At 36.1% G+C, this 23,989-nt stretch overlaps 1 protein-coding gene across 1 annotated transcript in view; it reads left to right on the top strand.

Annotated features, from left to right (window-relative positions):
* Positions 1 to 500: 500 nt before the first annotated feature.
* Positions 501 to 23,989, top strand: part of LOC114665974 (F-box only protein 11) — a 115,629-nt gene continuing 92,140 nt past the window's right edge. The window contains exon 1 of the mRNA XM_028820664.2: positions 501 to 882. Within this exon, the coding sequence (XP_028676497.1) occupies positions 795 to 882 (88 nt within the window). The 5' untranslated portion in view covers positions 501 to 794. The remainder of the gene's footprint in view (positions 883 to 23,989) is intronic.

Genomic DNA, 23,989 nt, shown 5'->3' on the forward strand with positions numbered 1-23,989 from the left:
TGACAACCCTTAAAAGGTGTCTGGATGAGGTATTGTGACAGCTTAGCTGTTAGCTTGGCAAATGAGCTTAATGGACTGGTCTCATTTCGTTTGTCAAATTTCATATTTTCCTATGTTCTACCATATAACGGGAATGACATGATACTTACATTTAACTATATTAATAATAGTAAAGTATTTACCTTTCTGGTGTTTGGTTTTATAATGGGCTTTTCCTATGTGGCAGGGAACTCAAACTCAACACCAACAAACAAGCCAACAGGAAAAAACGAAATCGGCCTGTCAAGAAGACAGACTTCTACCTTTGGAGCCCAACCCATGCTTTGCACTTTTTGAAAAATTTCATTTCTACTTTCTTATATGCAAGTACAGAAAACTAGCCTCCCTTTATAAAACTCTTTACTATTGGTCAATAGCTGAAGGGAAGGATGAGCCGCGCATTATGATTGGTCGGGGGCCGGCCCGTGCTGTCGTGTGCCTGTGAGTGGATGTGTGTGTATGTCTCCATCAGAGTCAATGGCTCCTCCTGCCAGAAAGAGACGGAGCGGAGTGAGAGGAGTGTAGGGGGGATCTTTAACAACAACAACAAAATTAACACCGATAAAATAACCAAACCCCGGCACCGTGGACGGGGGGGGAGGGAGGTTTTGGTTTTTTTTTTTTTTTTTTTTGTTTTCTTTTTTTGCACTGGGGGGATTATTTTTTTAGGGGTTTGGACTATTGGTTTGCTGGCGCAAGAATTTAAGAGGACGGAGGGCTCCATCTATTTATTTTTCAAATAATAAACTCCCCAAATGAACTCCGTCAGAGCAGCGAACAGAAGACACAGGCGAGTGTCGAGGCCGCGCCCGGTACAGCCCGAGAGAAACAACGGAGAAAGAGGTAAGAAACGCCATTTATATGTTAAAAACTAAAACGAAATAGCAGGTATGTGTCGTCTGTCGGAGTACGGAATCCCAAGGAAAGGAAGGGAGGCTGGTGGAGAGGGGGGTTGTGGGTGGGAGCAAGGCCTGTGGCATCGAATGAGGCGTAGGGTAAGAGAGAAGTGTTACCGAGTAGAGAGAGACTAAACTCGGTACGCTGTTCTCGGGAAAGTCCGTGGCTCCGTGATCTGTGGCTCGTCTGGCTAGGCCGCGCTTTGTTTGCTTTAGCTTGTTACAAAAATCTCTTCATAAGAACAATTATTCATTTTTGTTCTCCAGTGATTATTTTATTAGAGGCAATTTGAGCAGACTGCGTATCAAGTTCTAGGCAGATCACATCTAACTCCTTTTTTGTTTCTGTTCAAACAAAGCCACACATTTTTAATCAGGAGACATAAATATATCCGGAACACAGCCTTTTGATCACTGGGTCAAAATGAAAATGTTACACATAACTATAATAACTTTTAAGAGAGAGTTGGTGTAATATTTAGCTGTCTCTTAAAATAATCATAAATAAGATCCAGTCTGGAAATGGTCTCCTAGAAAGGCGTGAGAACTGCGCGTTTGTTACGCAGTTGGGTTAAAGTAAGCTTCGTTACATAGAAGCCGGCAAATACAGGGTCGTTAATGATCACGCTTGTATTAAGACACATCTTCAAACACACATGAAAATTAGAAATGGTGATTCTTAGCCTGGCGATTATCTCTGCTCCCTACCAAAATCAGCACTACCTCCTTTCTCACGTACACAATCGAAGAAAGGTGGATATAGTTTTATGCGTATACTCGACTGTCATTTTTATTTATACGTTGTTTTTGTGGGTGTGAATTTAGTCGTCGTCTTAAATATTGGCATAAATGCCCTTTCAGTTGAATCTGGGGTGCTACACTCCCAAGATCACAAGCTTTATGGGCACAGTGAACGTTCACAGTGGTTTTGACTTAGCCAGTTTAGTTCTGTTGTGTTTATAGTTATATTAATTTGCCAACCTTCGAATTACCATAATTTTATGATGATGTGATATGCAAAGGATTCCTTATACACATTCTTGAAATGTGTCAAAACAAAATTTCGATGTTCAGTTTTGGTTTTGTGTGTGTGTGTATATAATATATATATATTATTTGTCAGTGTGTTGTAATCAATTCATTTAATGGCACATGTTATGCAAAATTAAAATTTTTTTACTCCCGGTTTTAGAAATGTTCTGCCACAGTGTGCAGCATAAAGAATGGTTGAGTTGTTTAGGGCTTTAATTGATTGGAAAATTTTCAAGTATATACTGATCAAGGGATTTGTCACAGAAAATAAGAGTGAAAATAATTCTAGTATTGTGTTTCTGTTATGTTAATAATTAAAAAAAAAAGTTTACTTTTTTTTAAATCCTAAAATTCGTAGCAGTATTGCCACTGTTATTTCCAATATACACTTGGAACTCTGGGAAAATTAATCTGTTTTGAAGCAGTTTCCATTTCCGTGTAAAACAAACAAAAAAAAAAAAGCACATGTGACAGTCCATTTCAGATTTGCTAATTTTGACTACAGATGTTTTGGCTGCTCAGATTAATTTAATTTTGACAGCATAATATTACAGCTATTCAATCAATATATTAAGTACATACACTACTTTGCTTTGCAGTGGAGTGTAAAAATAAATATACATATGTACGTATATACATGCTAGAATAATCCATCCAACTTCTAGACCCAATTTATCTTGAGCAGGGTCGTGAGGCAGCTAAAAGCTTGTCCCAGAAAGCACAGGGCCCAAGGCACGGACAATTTCTGGACAGGGCGCCAGCCTATCAGAGAATGAACACACAGACAAACATACACGTTGCGGCAAATTTAGCATCGCCAGTTAATCTAACCTGCGTTTCTTTGGACTGTCAAAGAAAACCAGGGCACCCATAAGAAAACATGCAAACAAAATTTTGTTTTAAATTCTTTTCAAGTCGACTTTGCTGTTTCTTCCTCTGTGAATGTTTAAATATGTTGTAATTAACCACTTCAAAGTTTATTTCTCCAAATATACAAAAGGAGCTGATATCTGTACTGGTTTTTGAAGGCATAGAACAAACTTTTTTTTACAAAGACCTAATGCCCAGGTAAAGGTGCCAAACAGAGGAGAAATGCCACAGACGCAGCTGCACACCGAAGCCCAACTATGGCTATGCTAACATTGAAGGTGCAAGTTGGGACTACTGTGATAATACACATGTTGCTTTGCTTTGTCAATGTTTGTAAAAGTTAGATATTCTGGCAGTTGAAAGTGATGACATTTTTTTTTCACAATGACAGTGTTTGCTAGTTTAATTTCTGGACATTGATTTTTTTATTCACTACAAAAGTAATTATTTAAAGCAATATATTCTGGTGTAGTGCTTGGAGTATGGGCTGCTTTTACATTATAAATTTAAATGTGGTGTGTGAATATATATTGAATTTGATTTTTTTTATGTATGCAGTGAAAATGCGCCACTATTCCGTCATTTCCTTAATCTTTTTTTAAGCAGCTATTTAAAGGGCAAAGAATCAGAAGCACCAAACTTTTGTTTTAATGCAGTGATACTGCATGTTGAAATTTTCACTGTATATGAGGAGTTTTAAAAGAGTATTGGCATACACCATTTCTAGTTGTCTTACAACATAGACTACAATTCATGAAATATTTATAAGGCTGTTCTTATGCATATGGCAAAAATGAACATTTCTATTAGTCTCGTCCCTCCCATCTGAACTGGTATAACATAGAATCATATTCAGGCTATTTTGAATTTGCTGGGGAGGTTTTAAAATTAAAAACATAAAACATCTTTGCCTTTACATTAACTGTTGTAATGAGCATTTACGTATAATTTAATGATGTGGCAGAACCATTCTTTTCTAAATAGGTAGATTGTATAGTTGAAGTTCCAGGACCTGAATTTCTTGTGTGTGAACATATACTGTATCCATCTTGAAAGTAGTTGTACTTTGTAGGTTTTTCTCCATAATCTCTCCCAGTATTATTATGATTTCAGGGCACAATGTAAAGATTTGTCTATTTGTCCAGTCCTTATTAGTCACAATGCATATAATATAGTGAACATTCATATTATAGTTTTGCATTTAGTTCAATTGATTAACAACCTGGTTTACATAAAATCCTCATGTAACCAGCCATCAGTATGGTATAAAGTACAACTGAAATGCCTCACAATTTTTAAAAGAAATAGCTTTGATTAGTATAAAGCACAATCAACATTCTGGAGGTATTGTGCTTTACAAAGTTCAGTAGGGTTGAGTTAGATTAATTTATTATTTGTTTTTCAGTAATGACTAGCTCTTTATGTTCTTTAAGAAGCAGGCACGTTTGAAATAAATTAGTTTTTTTTCATTGTCTAGACCTTTTGTTATAAAGTGAAACTTTATGCAGTAGTCTTGTAAGAAATATTGTTTTCATCTAATGCTTACAATTGTTGCCATTGGGGCATTGCGCGTATGTGAAACAAAAAGCTTATTACATACACTGTACATGTCCACTTTATAGCAGATATTAGCCTGGGTGTTCTCATCACCCCTTCTATATGTATGTGATTCCCTTCCATTTAAGGGGTTTGATTACTGATAGCCAACTTCCAGAAAAGTTAAGTTACTTTTCTTTGATACCACAGCTTACATTTTTAGCAAATTTTTGTTTTTAGTTTTGTATTATTGTTTATTTTATTTCAGTTTATTAGGCATTTAGATAAGTTGTCGCTCTCATTTCCAGTATGTGCTAGAATACACAGGTTAGAAGGAGCTGCAACAGACTGAGAAGAAAAGAGAGGTAGAACTAGATAGATGCTTTTATAGAAGATAATTCAGACCCCATAGTTGCTCTTAGGCTCAGGGTATTTGGTAATGCACGTGTATTAATAATAGTATTCTTACGTGTACTATATATGGTATAATGAAATTCTTACCTTCGTATTAGACCAACATGTTGCTACTCCCTTGGCACCATGACAGAGTAATTTTAGATTTTATAAAATCTTGTTTTATGTATTAACTTTTCAACAACATGTGAAAAATATCCAGTAATATGTAAAGCACGTGTGTTAAACTCAGTTTTATTCAAGGCCAAAAATAACATTTATCAAATACATCCGGAATATATAAATAAGCAACTATCACCAATCAATTTTCTTTATAAACAAGACACATAGGTATGCATTTACTCATCACAATCGTATATTCTGCCTCTTGTCTTTCTTTTCTTGGACACTGCAGGTGTTGTGAAAATTAATAGAAGCCATGGGACTGAAATCAGCATTGAGCGAAACATTTCTGCAGTGTATAAAGTCAAATGAGAGTGGCACTCTAGACACATGTGAGAATTTGTGGCTAAAGTACCCTACCTCTATTTACAACTGAACTTTTAACGATTGGGTGGCGCTTGTCCACATGAAAAAAAAAATATGTAAACACGCTGGTGATGGATCATACAAATTACGCTTGTAATTGGTTAGAAATTAATAGTGATCACATTTAACATGAGTTGAAATGCATATTCTGTCCACATGTAACAGTTAAGTCAGGCAAGCTGTGGAAAGGTTGCTAGCCTTGATACCTGTGCAGCTTAAAAAGTGAGCAAAGTGAAGTCGAGCTACCATCTCATTTATGAGACTGTCATATCCTTGACAGCATGCTAAAACACTACATTTCTTAATGCCAATGTGGCATATCACCATCTTTTCACTTTTTCTTTTTTGTGTCATTATAAACAGCCAGTTTCCATTCATACTATAGGTTTGTAGCTGCAGTGTACTGTGCAGACAGAAGAAAGTAGACATCTGTGTAGAGATCAAATCTGTATGTGAAATGCGTGTTAAAGGGCGTGTTTGAGAAATCTAATAACCATCGTAGGCTCTATGTAACATGTTTTGAGTACTGATGAAACAGGCTGCTTTAAAAAGTTTCCTGGCTCATGGGCCTTAAGTTTGTCGCCCCTGATCTAGAGGGTATATTCCTAAGCCATAGGGTAAGGTCATCAAATAAATTTAACCTAGGGTCATATTCTTGCAGAGGAAGTACTTTTTTGACCAGACCCTGCTTACCCCATCCACACATCTCACACACTTTAACAGACACACTTCCTCATTTACTTGTGGATTCTCTGATCTAGTCACCCACTCATTCATTCTCTTCACACCCACGCTTTAGGTCTACACAAGACATGAATCGAGGGATTTCATAATAGCATGATATGATCATCAAAGACCACCTTTTTAATTTTTTTTCAATGTGTAAGTACTAAATTTATTCACTGGTATTTTTTGTTCAGTAACAAAAAAATTAAAATCAATGCTAAAAAAAAAAAAAATTCAAATGTTATCATAGCAGTGCCACGTAAATTAGTGAATACCAAGATCAGTCAGTCCATTTTAATTTATGCAAACTCAAACTGCTATTGTAACACACTTTTGTTTGTCACAAGTTTGATAAAGTGATGTTATGATATTTGCTGTTTTGACATACTGTACATCTATTTGTATCAGTTTTTGGAGGAGACGTTCGCTGGGACAGTAATACAATATTTAATTGCCAAGTCACATTCAGATTTCACAGACTCGTGATGCCTTATTGTTCTCTTTCCCTTTTTTCTCACTATTTTGGACTGATCATACCTGTACTAATTACACCTAGCTGGAGACTGGATCCCATTTCCTTTTGTATTTATTTTGATTGTTACAATAATGAACATATTTTGGTTTCAAAACCCAAGTGGTAAATAGATTTAGTGTTTGCTGATTGATGTATGCTGTTTTACCATCCCCGGGTAACTACAGTGTGTGTTTCTGAGATTATGTGCTTCTAGTAATGTAATGAATATTAATAATCAGAGTGGTCTGTCAGGGTTTTCAGTTTTAAGATGAGCATCATTAATGTTTGCAAACTTTGGAACGAACAGATGGAGCAGCTTTTTTGTCACTTTTGTAGAATAGCCGCAGGTAAAGGTAAGCTGGTTAAAAAGTGTTTGCATGGTTAAACAGACAAATGTAGCCAAGTCCATTACATTCAATTGAATACAAAGCCGCCTCTATTCCTTTTTCGGGACTTTGTGTGGTCCTTCATTAAGAAGCAATCGATTATGCTATTATCTGTAACTTCTCGCTGTTTGCACCATTGTGCTCTCTAAGCAAATGTAAACAGTGCCTTCAGCAACTGTTGAAGCCTTGTGCCAAATTAAATTAATAAATTAAAAGTAAAAAACTGAAATATCACGTTAAAGCAGTTATGCAGACCCTTTACTCAGTACTTCTTTGAAGCATTTTTGGCATACTGGAGTCTTCTGTGATGCAACAAGGTTTGCAGATCTGTATTTAGGGATTTTCTGCCATTCTTTTCTCCAGATCCTCTCAAGCTCTGTCAGGTTGGATGGAGACCATCAGTGGACAGATATTTTCAGGTCTCTTCAGTCTTATATGATTTGATTTAAGTGTGGGCTATAGCTAAGCCACTCAAGAACGTTCTGAGAGTTGTCCCTAAGCCACTTCATCTGCCAAGTCTGATTTCCAAAGGGCTTATTAAATATATCTCTGTACTTTACTCTGTTCAGCTTTCTGTCAACCCTGTCTAGTCTCCCAGTCCAGCCCAACAATTTGATGCTGCCACTGCCATGTTACAGTGTTATATGTACAGTAATAGCATTGCACAAGTGATGAGTGGATTCCTGGTTTCGCCAAGACACGACTCTGACCTTGGTTTAAGACCAGTGAAGCTTGTCTCTTCCAGAGAGTCCTTTAGGTGCCATTTTGCAACTTTGAAACTGGCTTCCTTGTTTCGCTTACTGGCAGATATTGTGGCATTTTGATTAAAGGTTTGGACTTAAAACCTTGAAGTTATGGGCTACTGACAGTGTGTGACCATGACCAAGTCACTTCACCTGCCTGTGCCCCACCAGAAAAAACAAAAGAAATGTAACCTATTGTATCACCTTGGATGAAGACGTCAGCCCAATAATAATTATCATGAAGAAGAGGCATCAGTCTGACCACTTTGTCATAAAACCTGTAGCGTTAGAGTGTTGCAGTAATGGTTGTCCTTCTGGAAGTTTCTCCCCTCTCCACACATAGTCTGCAGCCCAGTCTGAGTGGCCATCAGGTTCCTGGTCACCACTCTTACCATGGCCCTTCTTTTATGATTGCTCAGTTGGGCTAGGTAGCTATCTCTAGGAAGAGTCATGGTTGTTCCAGATTTCTTCAAACTGAGAATTATGATGGTGAGTGTGCTCCTGGTAATAGAATTTTTTTTTGTAGCCTTCCTCACATCTGGGTCTTGACACAGTCCTGTCTGTAACCTGTCAAGGCAATTTTTTGACCTTGACATGGTTTTTGCTTTGATGCGTGTTGTCAAATGTGGGACTGTCTATAGACAGGTGTGTGCCTCTCCTAGTCGTGTCCTATGAATTGAATAGACCACAAGTGGTCTCCAAACAAGTGTTAGAAACATCTCAATGATGAGCCATGTTTCAAGTTTCATAGCAGGGGTCTGATTTTATGTGTCAGTGTAATATTTTAGTTGTTTACTTTTAATACATTTGCAAAAAAATCATGTTTATGCTTTGTCATTCCACAGCATTGAGTCTTACATGATGTGATGAGAAAGTTGATTCAAGTGGTTTTAGTACAAGACTGCAGTATAACAAAATTTGAAAAAATTGAAAGGGTCTGATTTAACTATTTCTGAACTAATTCACAATGGGATTAATGTGATAGTCATAAAAGACTTTTTTGTTTTTGAAAGAGCCAGGGTCATTTTAAGTTTACACCGCGAGATTTAAAAAAAAATAGATGCAATACTTCCAATTGTGATGAAATTCAATTCCCATATAATCGTAGCTTAAAACTGGAATTATTTAATTTTATTATGAAATGTCTGTCTCCTGCTCCTTGTACGTCTTGTTATCCTGAAACAGCCTCTGCCCCTTTCAGACTCTCAGCACGTGCCTCATTTTATAGATATTTGACATGTGCATATTCAACATAATTTTTATTGTAACTGAAAATGTTTTGTAAGAGGAGAGTGATGGAAAACCCATGCTGACTCCTGGATTGTCAATTGATAAACCTGTCTATAAGGGCTTGGACTTGCTACCTTCTCTGTTTGAATTTGTTTAGCTAGTAGGATCATAGGGACAACTTTCATCGGAGTAGAATGGTTGAAATTCAGTGCGAGACTTTGGGAATTGCGTCCACAGTCATATGAAAAAGTTTGGGAACCCCTCCCAGCCTGCATAATAATTTACTTTCAACAAAAAAGATAACAGTGGTATGTCTTTAATTTCCTAGGAACATCTGAGTACTGGGGTGTTTTCCGAACAAAGATTTTTAGTGAAGCAGTATTTAGTTGTATGAAATTAAATCAAATATGAAAAACTGGCTGTGAACAAATTTGGGTGCCCTTGTAATTTTGCTGATTTGAGTGCATGTAACTGCTCAATACTGATTACTTGCAACACCAAATTGGTTGGATTAGCTCATTAAGCCTTGGACTTCATAGACAGTTGTGTCCAGTCATGAGAAAGGGCATTTAAGGTGGTCAATTGCAAGTTGTGCTTACCTTTGACTCTCCTCATAAGAGTGACAGTGTGGGATCCTCAAAGCAACTCTCAAAAGATCTGAAAACAAAGATTATTGAGTATCATGGTTTAGGGGAAGGCTACAAAAAGCTATCTGAGGTTTAAACTGTCAGTTTCAACTGTAAGGAATGTAATCAGAAAATGGAAGGCCACAGTTGCTGTTAAACCCAGGTTTGGCAGGCCAAGAAAAATACAGGAGCGGCATATGCACAGGATTGTGAGAATGGTTACAGACAACCCACAGATCACCTCCAAAGACCTGCAAAAACATCTTGCTGCAGATGGTGTATCTGTACATCGTTCTACAATTCAGCACAATCTGCCCAAAGAATATCTGTATGGCAGGGTGATGAGAAAGAATCCATTTCTGCACTCATGCCACAAACAGAGCCACTTGTTGTATGCAAATGCTCATTTAGACAAGCCAGATTCATTTTGGAACAAAGTGATTTGGATTGATGAGACAAAAATTAAGTTATTTGGTCATAACAAAAAGCGCTTTGCATGGTGGAAGAAGAACACCGCATTCCAAGAAAAACACCTGCTACCTACTGTCAAATTTGGTGGAGGTTCCATTATGCTGTGGGGCTATGTGGCTAGTTCAGGGACTGGGGCCCTTGTTAAAGTCGAGTGTTGGATGAATTCAACCCAGTATCAACAAATTCTTCAGGATAATGTTCAAGCATCAGTCACAAAGTTGAAGTTACGCAGGGGTTGGATATTCCAACAAGACAATGACCCAAAACACAGTTCGAAATCTACAAAGACATTTATGCAGAGGAAGACGTACAATGTTCTGGAATGGCCGTCACAGTCCTCTGGGTTGAATATCATCGAAAATCTATGGGATGATTTGAAGCAGGCTGTCCATGCTCGGCAGCCATCAAATTTAACTGAACTGGAGAGATTTGTATGGAAGAATGGTCAAAAATACCTCCATCCAGAATCCAGACAGTCATTGAAGGCTATAGGAGGCGTTATATTTGCAAAAAGAGGCTCGACTAAGTATTGATGTAATATCTCTGTTGGGGTACCCAAATTTATGCACCTGTCTAATTTTGTTATGATGCATATTGCATATTTTCTGTTAATCCAATAAACTTAATGTTACTGCTGAAATACTACTGTTTCCATAAGGCATGTCATATATTAAAAGGAAGTTGCTACTTTGAAAGCTCAGCCAATGAGAAACAAAAATCCAAAGAATTAAGAGGGGTTCCCAGACTTTTTCATATGACTGTATTTAAACATTCTGCATGATTTAACTTACTGTAGCATGAAGTAAGGCTCTGCAAAGTCTTAAATGTTCACATTGCCATTTGAAAACATCGATTTACGACACCATCGTTGGAGGACAGTGTTTAAGTGATAGAGAGATACTTGTGGATTACAAATAATTAGCGGCTCTACCCATGTACCGTGGAATTTGTCTACACTGGATGAATAGGATGGTATGCATTCGTTTTAGCTTTGGGCACAGTAGTTTTGATGTCTCATAGATTGGTGTAACTCAGTACACAATGCTAATGCTATTACGATGATTTAAAGGTGATTTGCTTCAAGTACATTTAAAATAGCTACAAATAATGATGCAGTATTGGCCTGAAACTCTAAAATGAGATGTGCCTCATCATAAAATGGATTTGAATGAATGTCTTCTAGCAGGAAACTAGTTTTTTTTTTTTTTTTTTTTTTTTTTATATATAAAGAATCCGGAACTTAATAATTACTTTTACTCACTCAAACATAATGGTCACAGTTGTTCTTACTATCATCTTCTGAACAAAAATAGCAACTTGGTACATTTTATGAAAAAAAGAAAATTGTGCTTGTGTTTGTTAGTGGCTTGTTTATAGCATGTATTTTGCCTTTTCTTATAATGTATGTAAATGATATGCTGCAAAATGTGTATAAAGCTGAGTGCTGATTGGTATTATGAGCTTGCAATATATAATGTATACGCAGGAGGAGAATGGCACTGGCTTTTTTTTTTTTTTTTTTAAAGTAAAGTACACCAGTTTATTTTATATTTATTATTTTGCAAACACAGTACACTTGCATTTCTGTTGTAGCGACCTTCCATGTGGACAGAGGAGAAAGGAGGACCTTAGTTTCTTTCAGCGGTTTTAATTTGTATAGGCTGAAATCTGTTGGCCACTGACCTTCATACTGGCTGGTGCCAAAAACAAATGCTGAGTCAGCCACTTAAGCTTGTAGACGTGCCACTTCACAGCCGAGAAATTGCAGTATCTGCCAGTGTTTGAAATGGAACCAAAATACTAGCAGTACTCTGTTTAGTCAGCATCTTGTTCCTTCTCCCAACTTACTACTTTTACATGATGGTATAAGAGGCTCCCTTTTGGAGGTCGGAGCACCTGTAAATATTAGTATATAATATTAAAAGTGGGGGGGGGGGGTCCCTTGAAGCTTTGAGCGCCAGCCCACTTCCAACGCTCAGTCTGTGACCACCACAGCAGAGTGGTGCTATAGATACTGTACATCTGAGCTCTTCCCATTCAAACTTTGCATGACCCACTGATCAGGCTGCCTTTTCAACTACATTCCACTTTTGCTAAATTACGTATAGATAAGCAAAGGAGTTTCAAGCGCCTCTTACTGCGAATATGAATGCCTGACAGCTTTCTTGTGACGTACGCAAGAAAAAAAAAAGTGACGGCTGCAGTTTGCGATAAATAATATATTCGACCATCGGATCAGCCTTAGCAGGACTATCACAGTGGTTGAGAGGTTGGGAGCATGCACTGATAGTCACATTGCTATTTCAAGGCAAAAAAAAAAATCATTACAGTGAACCCTCGTTTATCACAGTTAATCCGTTCCAGACTCTACCGCGGTAAATGCATTTTCGCGAAGTAGGATTCTTTATTTATAAATCGAATATTTTCGCAGTTAAGAGTATAGAAAACCTGTTTACGACCTTCTTAATACGTTTTTTAACATTATTAGAGCCCTCTAGACATGGAATAACACCCTTTAATCACCATTACACTCGTATTACCCAATATATTAGACAAAATAAGAGAAAATAAGACATATTAGACGTTACAAATATTATTATTATTGTACTGTACATTTAATTACACACACACAGTTCTTACACACAACCACTAACCTATGAAGGCACGAGCTCAGTAGGAGAGTCTTCAGGTTGTAAGCTGTAGCGCTGATCGCACCCTCAGAGGACACAGACGCCCCTGGGAAAACCCCTGAAACAGCTGACAGTCTACCTTCACATTGCTCCTTACCCTTCTTACTTGCGCTATAATGTGCGATAAAACCTCTCACGCGGTACTCCGCTTACTTAAAAGTATTGTGCAGCGCCTCTCAGCTTTGGAATTGGTTGTTTTGTTTCTCTCTCTCTCTCAGACATTCTCTGCTCCTGGCGGAACTGTCATCTCTGACTTGTCATGGAGCACATTTAAACTTTTGAAAAGAGACAAATGTTTGTTTGCAGTGCTTTGAATAAAGTTCTTTTTTTTTTTTTTGTACAACCTCCTGTGTCTCTGTGCAAATCTGCGACCCAAGCGTGACAATGTGGTGCAGTATCTTCAGCAGGTGCGTCGTTGTCTTCTTCCGCTGAAGGAGTACTAGGAGTAGGCAGTGGGTGTCTGGGTGCGCAGCTGAAGAACATCTTGATAGGCAGTTGCTGGCGCTGTCTCTTCATATGCGTGAGGAGGCTTTTGTAGGGTATTGCCATCTTTGATCATATCCAAGAGTTTCACCTTCTCCTGGATGGTAAGCATCTTCCTCTGGCGCTTAGTTTCATTGTCAGAAGGCTTAGAAAAAGCAGCACGTTTAGGAGCCATCGTGGGGCTTAGATAAAAGTTCTCAGAAAGCGCATGCGTAGTGATGTAACCGTGTATGAGGAAAAAATTGCGATAGAGTGAAGCCGCAAAAGTCGAAGCGTGATATAGCGAGGAATCACTGTATTGCTACTTTCATGCTACTATAGTATTTAGCTTGGAAATTAAAGTACATGATTAGAGCTTGCTATGGCAGTGCAATGATATGACCAATCAGGTGTGAGATGCTGCTGTTTTAATATATAATATCATGCATTTTAACCTGCATATACAGTTCACATTCATAGGTACATCCACAGCTCTTCATGTAGGACTGTGGGATGTGGAAGGACTGGCAACGCTAGCAACGGCTATAGCAAGTTAACATTGAGGCAAGACTACAAGAAAAGTGGCTATTTGGTTTTTCTGCACTGGCGATGACTTGAGCTGCTCCATTTGTTAACACTGAAGTAAAATTTACTTGGTGTTTCAAAGCTTCAAAGCACAGTGCACATTTCCCTGTTAATACAAAATGTACTATTTTAGCAGAAGCACATAATTAGCAGGACAAACAATACCGCATACATCAGTGCTAAATACAAATTTGGAAACACTGAATTTGTGTTGTTTTGTTTTTGAAGACAAGCTATTGTTCTTTAGTATAACCCAAAAGTAAAGCACACGTCATATATTTAAATGGTATGTTGAAAACTGTTATGCTGTCATAGTTATCTATATACAATTAACAACAACCCAAATTTTTAAATTTCGGATTTGCACAAGAGCATAAGCAAACAAGCTATGATTACTCACTTAAGAAACATTGAAAACTACAAAACAGGCTATTTTACAGTAGTTCTAAAATAAAGGATTCATGTAAAAATGACAAGTTTGATTTCACACAGCTTTAAAGTCGGGGAAAATGTAAAAAAAAGAAAATAATAATAATGAGGCACAGATTTGGAAAATAAAGCACCACAAGTTTCTAACATTTGAAATTTGAATTAATTTTACTCACCTGTTAAATATTACTCTTTACTAATATTTTTTAACCAGCTAATTATACAAATATATATTTTACCATAACAACGGTTGAAAACCTAACACAGGTTCACTGACAACCTAGTCTTGATGTTACAAAAGCAATTTTAAAGAGTTCAATTAAATGCAAATATCTTGAATTATCTTGGAATTCTCTAATTGAACAATACATATTTTTGTTAGAATGTTTTTATTTTGGTATGGGTTTTAAGCAGAATGTTTCAGTTATTAGACAGAAAATGTAAGAGAATAAATTTACAATGTTCATGTGCTAAGATAAAACAGGTAGATCGTGATGAAGCATTCTTTTTAAATGCTATGCTGAAATCCCCCCAAGATCATAAACTCCATATTTGTTGTTGCACTTGGAGGATTCCATTCTCTTTCCAAATTAAAATTGAAGCCTTGCATTGTATTTTGATATTTGTAAATACCAACACTTGTTTACTTAAATATCTGGTTAACTACTTAATGGATATATCAGTATTTTAAAGCTGTTTTCGTTGTTATTACTTATATATTTAATATTGTCTTACAGAAAAAGGCGGAATAAATAAAAAAAGCAGTTAATAAAGCCTGTTACCTTATTAAGAGTTCAAAGGGTCTTGGAATTTGGAAGTAATGGATTAATCTTCAATTGACAAGTTTGCTTTCAAAAATTTGAGACAAATGTAAAAAGGGAGGAAGTTAATTTAAAATTAATGAAAGAGTTTGACACTGTAATTTCAATATTACCCATCAGTAAGTGTTATTATCCAGCTAATGTGTTTTCTATATACTGATGCAAACATAAATCTCACAACACAAAATGTGACAATCCTGATATGATGGATTTTCCTTACAAACCTGATTTGAAAAATGTTACAAAAGCAGCTTTAAAGAGATTGTGTCAATAAAAAATAACCTTGAATAATCTTGGTATTCAGTAATTTACATGGCACTGATAAAAATTCAAACATTAGTTATTTTTTTATATCAAATGTCAGTTAATACATTTAGTATGTGTGTATGATCGGATAAATGTATAGTCTGTGATGATAACATTGTTCTTTATAATTTTCTGGTCAAGTTAAAGGTATTAGAATATATTTTAAAATATTTGATCTTTGATATCTGTTGCCCTACATGTATTTTAAGTGTTCCTCGTATGTCTTTCCTCTGTATCCTTGTGTGGCTGGGTCTCTGTTTTCTGCTGCTGCCTCTCAAGTATGTTCCTGTAAAGCCTGCTTCTAAGACCCTTGTCATTTTGAGACACCTTGATTGGCTGATGTCTGCTTTTTTATTACCAACGATGGTAGATGAAGCCCCATTACTTGCTTTTAAAACATACATATATTTTTGACTATTAGCATGTCTCCTATGTCGTTACACGTTCTCATGTAAATCACCATCTCTTGCCCAGCACTTCCCCTGTTGATTGCATCACCTCGGCCAAATTGACCAATCAGAAACACACACACACACAGCAGTGTTTTCTATATAGCAGCTCCTATACCGAAATTTTATAAAAACCCATCAGTATCACAAATGAAATTCAGGCCCTGAATAATTTCAAATAGATTTTTTTTGGAACTGCAGTGTGATTGCCTTTCCAAATAATTGTAAAATTTTACTTCCAAAACATACTATTTCACATCTGTATAGTTTATTGGGTATTTTCTTGCAATCTTAGCACTATTTGCTATAGCTTTAAAGTATCTGGATTATCACAGGGAGTTTGATGGGAAGTGCTGATGTACATTTTTCAATTTTCTTATATCCAGTGTTTGTAAATTTGCCTTTACTAGACAAAAATCTGGCCGTCACATCAACCTCACCTGAAGTTATATGCTAGCAAATAGGGAGGGCTGCTCCCTACTGGAACATGAGTTCGATTGCCTTTACAGGCTTATAGAAAAACAACACAGAGATATACAGACAGATGCAATATGCCATTTAGATGGCAAACTATTCAACTTTATGCATAGCACTTTGTAAACAGATGATCTCAAATAATTTTTTTAAAATAAATTGAGTTTAATGTCTTTGTGCCAATGGCTACTAAAAATCAGGGTGGAAAATAGAGTTAACAAGGAAACCAAATTACATCTTGCCTGAAGAAGGGGCCTGAGTTGCCTCGAAAGCTTGCATATTGTAATCTTTTTAGTTAGCCAATAAAAGATGTCATTTTGCTTGGCTTTTCTCTACATTCATAATGGCTAACACGGTATAACACCCTAGTACTACAAGGAAACCAAAAATATGCTAAATAACAAATTGAAGCATTTATTAAACTTTTTTAAGTTTTCAAAAAACAGAACAATATAATTCTAATCAAAAAAATAACATATATATATATTACCATTTACTTCACAATAAATACAAACAAAAATAACAAAACAAATTAATATTCAACCCCAACCTACCCAGTTATTAAACTTTGTCAGTATATGCAATTTAATTTGAAATAGTTATAATAAATGTTCTGTGTCAAATCATTTCCAATGTGTAGGATTTTTGTATCTTAGTTGTGATTTAAAGTTAATGCTGAGCTGGACTTTGTATGTCATACTAGATGCTGGACACCATACTTTCAGGTAAAATCTTATAACAAGCTATAATTTGCATTGTGGGATTGAACAATGCAGTCATGTTGATGGCACTACACAATGCTAAAATAGCTCTTGGATTTCAACATCTGGTCATTAGATCTATGAAAGGCTCATCAGGACTGGACAGACTGTAAAAACATATGGTAGTCTGCTGGGCTACCACCTTTCTAAACCTGGTAGGCCAGGTACGCTTTCTGGTAGCTCAGTGTTCTATATGGGATGGAGGATTACAACAACAGCAACAGTTTATTTCTTGGATAGCTCAAAATCACACAGGGAATGCCTCAATGGGCTTTAACAGGCCCTGTTTTTTGATAGCACCCAAACCCACCCTTGACTACCTAGGAAAAAGCAAGTTTACTTTTGGTTACCGTTAGTTACCTGCAACATTATTTTTAAAGTTTGTTATACACGAGTGCATATCACTCATCTTCTACTGCAGTGTAAGCACATTTGGTAGTTTGGAATAGAATATTTTAGCAAACGGATGATTTTTAAAGCTATTATGTCATGCAAATCCAATGTGTACAAAAATGTTTTATTGAAAACGAACTGAAATACTACATTAATATACTGTATTCTCAAATTTTGTTTTCAGACCTACTTTAGACCCTACCAAATAGTTTCTCTGTCTAAAACATCATCAGTTTGACTTTCAGGGTTATTCAGAGGCAATGTATATCCTTAACAGTGTCATACACCTTTAGTTGAACACAGACAATGATCTGTATATAACAGCCACATTAAAATTAGGAGTGTCACAAAGTTATTAAAGATGAGGTCACTGCCTGACAAAGCAATGTTCACACTCTGCAGTTTTTGGGCTAATAGTAGGGAGTACCTTCACAACCTCCAATGCCCCGAGTACATATCTGTTAGTGGTGAGCATCTTTTTTTTTTTTTTTATATATATATGATTCCTCTGATGCCCTTTCTGTGACTGCATAAGGCAAGATCCATTTGTAATGGAGTATAGTCATCTGATTTTCAAAGGTTAATGTCCATTTCCTAAGGCTAAACACTTGAAAATTTGTGATAGGAGCTTTGTTGGAACATTCAAGCCAACACATGTGAGCAGCAAGCTTCTGTAGTAGTAAGTAAGCCCCAACCGTTTAAAATGGTTACCTGCTTCATCAGTATACATTCTTGGTTTCATGTTATACTGTACATTCATGACTCAACACATTGCAGGCTGACTAGTACTGTAAAGAGTCTAATGTGCCCTGTGCTTTCTCACCTTTTCAGTCCTAAAGTTAGTTTTTTTTTTCTGAAAACAAAGGACTGCTATTGCCTGTGGTTTCTGGATTCTGTTTGCAGAGAGCAAGGTATATTCTCTGACTTGGTTGTGATGCTGTCTCCTCCTTGTAGTAATCGCTACAAAATTCTCGTTAGTGGGTGACCTACATAATGTAGAGCTTCACCTCAATTTTGAATGTCTTCCTTGCGCTTTGATGATCTGCTGCATGATATTGAACCCCCTTTGTTCATCATTCCGGCACTCACATAACCAGCCTCTCCTCGAAATTCACTATTTATGATACATGGTGCAGCTGGTCCTAACCAGTTAGACTTTGCACAATTTGTTGCAATTAGGGCTAAGAAATTAATTGAGTTATTGATTCAATTTTATATTTAATAAAAATTAATATACAGAAGTCAATATTGTGATGTTCAGCTCTTTAATTTTCCACAAGTACTTCTAAATATATTCTGAAAAAAAAAATATATATATATAAGGATCAGAAGATAAAGTGTTTAGAAAAAGCAGGAAAAGGTAGGATTATCGCTGCTTTTTATGAATGGTTTGTTTTTTCCAAGGTCTACAGTTCAAATAGTACAGCATCTAAAGAAAAAACTTATTAAAAGCACATGTAAAGGTGGCTGCAGTGTGTTCTTCTGCCATCCTGGCAAAACTACTCCCAGCTAAGAGAGGTTCCATTAAATGTATTCTGTTCTGTTTTATAGTGTACCAGTAATGGTGCACTGCACGAATAAGCTTGACCTGAGCGTTCATAGCTTTCATACTCTTTCTGTGTATGTTTAGCATTTGTTTGCTCAGAGGTTGATGCCCTTGCTGCTTCCTGAGCAGCTCTTTTTTTCTTCACCCTAGTGGCCTGCTTCTTCTCTTCTTTAGTCGGCATCTTTTCGCTTTAAAACTGATTAAGTCGGTGTTTGTGTTGCAATTTCTTAGTATGTTTTCTTTAATTTTTAACTTACACTGCAACTTAAGTCTTCAACCTGCCTCAAGAATGATTTTAAGGTACGAAGAGGTAGGGGAAGTGACGGCGAAGGTGATAGGGGTGAGAACGGCATCTGCACGCATGAGCCACATGGTTGTCCTGCTGGCAACTGTCGAGTTGATTCTACAATAAAATAAAAAATAAAACGAAGAATAACCTTGGAGGTCAATCATCACCCCAAAAGTGGATAGTAGATATCACATAGTGTATGTGGACCAAATTTCAGGTAAATAGGTCAAATGGTTTGCGAGCTATAAGTGATTTAAAATCCTGGACAAACGAACTGCCACTGTAGCATATTATATATAAAGATGAATGGCCAAGCAGCGGGTCACTATTGCAGTGACTACCATTATGCAAAGCATACTTTTGCCCAGAAAAATACTCTATATGTCGGTGTTTAATTAATTATACTAGCCAGTAATCCACAATAAATCATGTCACACTAGAGGTGAGACACCCTTCGACCTTCATCTCTTCATTACATGAATTCTCCACTACTGAAACGTTACAAACAGGAATGAAAACAGCAGCCTTTATAGTTATTTCTTCCATTAATGTTTATCACTTAATGGGTAAACTATATTTACTGGCCATTTTATTTTTCATATTAAGTTTGTAGTTTTGATTAACAGGTGAATTGAGCTCCCTAAAGACTGTAAAAAAAAGTCTGCAGAATTTTGCAATGTTATATCATCTCATTTAATGTTCTGTTTTGTCTTTGTATACTTAAATACTTCTGTGTCTTGCTTCTTTAAGATACAACAGTTTGCAATTTTAACTTGAAATGTTTGCGAGTTATGCACATCAGTGATCAAAAGTTAAGTATATATAGAGGTGAAACTGTCCTAACAGATTAGCTAATAATCATCCATCCATCCATCCATTTTCCAACCCGCTGAATCCGAACACAGGGTCACGGGGGTCTGCTGGAGCCAATCCCAGCCAACACAGGGCACAAGGCAGGAAACAATCCTGGGCAGGGTGCCAACCCACCGCAGGACACACACAAACACACCCACACACCAAGCGCACACTAGGGCCAATTTAGAATCGCCAATCCACCTAACCTGCATGTCTTTGGACTGTGGGAGGAAACCGGAGCGCCCGGAGGAAACCCACGCAGACACGGGGAGAACATGCAAACTCCACGCAGGGAGGACCCGGGAATCGAACCCAGGTCCCCAGATCTCCCAACTGCGAGGCAGCAGCGCTACCCACTGCGCCACCGTGCCGCCCAGCTAATAATCAGTACAATGTTTATTGTATTTATTTTTTTATTACTTCACTAGCAAACATTCTTTCACATATTTAAACATGTTATGTGGCAGTGTTTGAGATACAGCAAGCATACCATTGCAAACAGATGCAAATTAGTTTGCTACAGGTTCTATTAATTGTTAGATTCTGTTTCAAGAATTAGTTGATAACATTTTCAGAACAGTTTTAAATTTAGCTATCAAAAGCACTGTAATGATTTTGTATTTTACTCATCATTCGATGTACTTTAACTGTTCTATTTCATTGTTTATTTTAGACCACCCATTCAAATAAATTTCCTCAGACTGAAGAACTGGATTTCTTTATATTAAGAAAATAAGCAGTTAAAGGGTTAGATATACTGTTGGTGTGTTCTGTTCTGTTCTGTAACTGTCTGATTAGAGTCAGAAAAAGCACTTATATGCAAATACATAACTAGGAACCATTACAAATAATGAAAATCATAAACAAAATGTACAATTATGGATGTTCCGATCTGGGCCGATACCAATCATCGATTTCACGTTACTAAATTGGCTGAATCAGATTTTTTTTTTCTTTATCCATTTAAAAATATTTTACACTAAGCTCCTGTATAACTAGATGCACAGAAACCTTGTGTTCTAAATTCAAGTGTTAACTTTGGTGTATTTATAATTAAACTGTAGGACACAGGTGTTACCTGATCATTTTTCTTAAAAAAACAAAAATGAGAAATTCATTAGGGTTATTGTTCAATGACTGTAAAAATGCTAAAGTAAATAAAATTCCCTAAAATGCATACTTTTTTTAACTAATAAAATATGTACTGAAAATATCCATTATACATCTGGCATAAAAGAAAATGCTGACATATTGTTTAGTTTCTTCTGTAATGTACTTATCTGAAACAAAGCTTAACTTAGACCCATTTGACTAACAAAATCAAAAAAAAATTCTCACACATTGAATCAAGTTAATTGATATTGGCAGTTAAAGACTGTTTATAGGTAAATATAAATGCACTTATATTTTAAGAATTTTTAATCATTAATTGCCCTACAGCTTTTTGCTGTTAAAATACACAAGTGTACATGCTAGACATTTCTCATTCTCAAGGTTTAATTATAAATATGGAGAACCATTTTAATTATACAGTATTTGATTCTTACCAAAACGTACCCTGTATGACACACACAAACAAATACACAGTATAAATCTATTAAATAAGCTGCAAAACTATTAAATGCTCTTTAGCAAGAAGATACAAGGCTAACATGCTTAACGTAGACAGATTTTAGTTTTAAGAAAACAAACCTATTGCTTCCTAAGCAGCAACTTCAAAATGTTCTTTGTGTTCTTTTTCTAATTAAAAATGTAAACTGCTGTACTTAACATAAGATTGCATACCATCCAAACTCAGACAGGCAGTGTACATTTTAATTAATGAATTCAGAACTTGTTATTTAATCCTTTAAAGTATCTTTCTTGCTATTTGTGTAATTGTACAGGATGACTCCTCAGATTCCTTTTCCTTAGTTTATTACTACACTTTAATGTAAAGCTAATATTCCAAACTTCCCTCTTTCTCTGGTGAAGTCTGTCTGTTTTTGCTGTGTCTTCCGAGAACTTATTTCTTCACATTGACAGTGGATGACACTCTCTGTGGGCCTCAAACTACCCACTTTGAAGTATGAAGATACATCAACATTGTGTCTCTCTTTTGTTTAGATTGGTGTTACTCCATTTCATGCCATCCAAGTAGTTCCTATATGGTAACTACACCTATAGTGCTCTACAAAAATGTTTCACCTGGATAGTAAGGACATGTTATTGAAATGATAATAAAAATTAAACTTTTATTACTTGATCTGAAGTGAAAGAAAGCAATTTCTAGTTACTTTTTTTTTTTTGGTCCACAGGTATAACTATCTTATGGTTATTCCTTATCCCCCACGTAAGCCTTAAATTATAGGTGTTGGTGTAGCAAATTTTCAAAAATAATTCTTGTGTGAGTGGCATTAATGTTGGATCTAGATGAGGTGTCATTATAGTAAAGTGAATTTTTTGAACATTTAATCTATAACCAAATTCAGATGCACATTGGGGAGGTCTGATTACTTTACATGCATGCCGAGGCTCACTTTCTCTACTACTTTGTTGTTCAGTAGAACTGAAAACCAAAGCTTTGATAGCAGCAAAAAATTAAATCTGTTCTGGCAAGGGTTATGGAGTCAGAATCTTGAAGTCAAGAATCGGAAGCAATTTTTGGGTTACTGGAAACAGTTTGTAAAAATGTACTGATTCCTTCTAAATGTAAATTATAATATGTTAATATTTACAATTTAACATATTCTAATTCAAATTAACAATTTTTTATTCTAGCCATTTTTTTTTTTAAAATCTATCTTAATTTTGTCAGGTTTTGCCTGTGTCTCAGATTTGCGGGAATAAACTGATGCCGTAACTGAATTATAATACTTAGCGCAATGACAGAAGTCGCAAAATCAACCGGAATTTTCATTAAATTATAGAAAAATACTGGATCTAATCCGTTAAGTAGTTCTCTCATGAAAAGTGCACAGACGGACAGACAGATGTTGGATTTTATATATATTGAAATATTTGTGTGTATATGTGTGTATATATGTAACCTGTATGTATATATGCAATCATTTCACAATATCTTTTGTTTTTTGTTTTCCCTGGACAATTATTTTAAAAATCCTTTGGATAGCTTAAGTCATACTGGTTCTGTTTTTGATAGTTTGACATTAACCTCTGTATTTCTAATTTGTTTTGTTTATGTATATTATGATATATATTTTTAAATTTTTTCTATTTTTAGTTATAGGTTGTATTTTGAAGATTACTGATGCTTTTTATATGTTAAACGTTTCTGTAATGGTTAATGTTGGCACTGCTGAGTGTAGTACAGATTTTTGCTTTGATCTGAAGAGGCATTGTTTACACAGTGAGAATTTGGTTATGCCTGTGTTTTATTGCCACCATCATAATTAAGCAATTATTTATTTAGGCCAACTCTTTCGGTGAAACCTCTATGTGTCATTTCTTTGCAGAACAGATAGAAGGGTAAGAGATGAAGTTGGAGAAAATTTTACTCTGATAGGTGCCATTCAATATAATTTATATTGTTCCTCCAAAGTAGCTTTTTTCTGGGTGGTGTGGCATTTTTTAGCCTGGGCTATACTGACTTATCAGAGACAAGGGTGAAACAGGAGCCATTTCATTTTGGAAATACTGATTTTTTTTTTTTGCACTTTAAATGTGAGAGACTGGATTCCACTGATATGTGCAGTCTGTACAGTTCAACCAATGTGAATTGCAGTAGAAAGTGTGTTTCTTTTCAAATGCCAAACTCCCAGCAGCGGTTCCCCTGTGGGTGGAGAGCTGTGCGTTGCTGTGCTGCAGAATTTCTTTCTTTCAATTTGGATCAGCTGCAACAACTGTAATAGATTTGAACTTGCATTTTATAGAACCAGCTTGATTTTATTTATTGAATGATATATTTTTAATTTAATC

The sequence above is a fragment of the Erpetoichthys calabaricus genome, chromosome 15, assembly GCF_900747795.2.
Source record: "Erpetoichthys calabaricus chromosome 15, fErpCal1.3, whole genome shotgun sequence".
Classification (NCBI taxonomy): domain Eukaryota; kingdom Metazoa; phylum Chordata; class Cladistia; order Polypteriformes; family Polypteridae; genus Erpetoichthys; species Erpetoichthys calabaricus.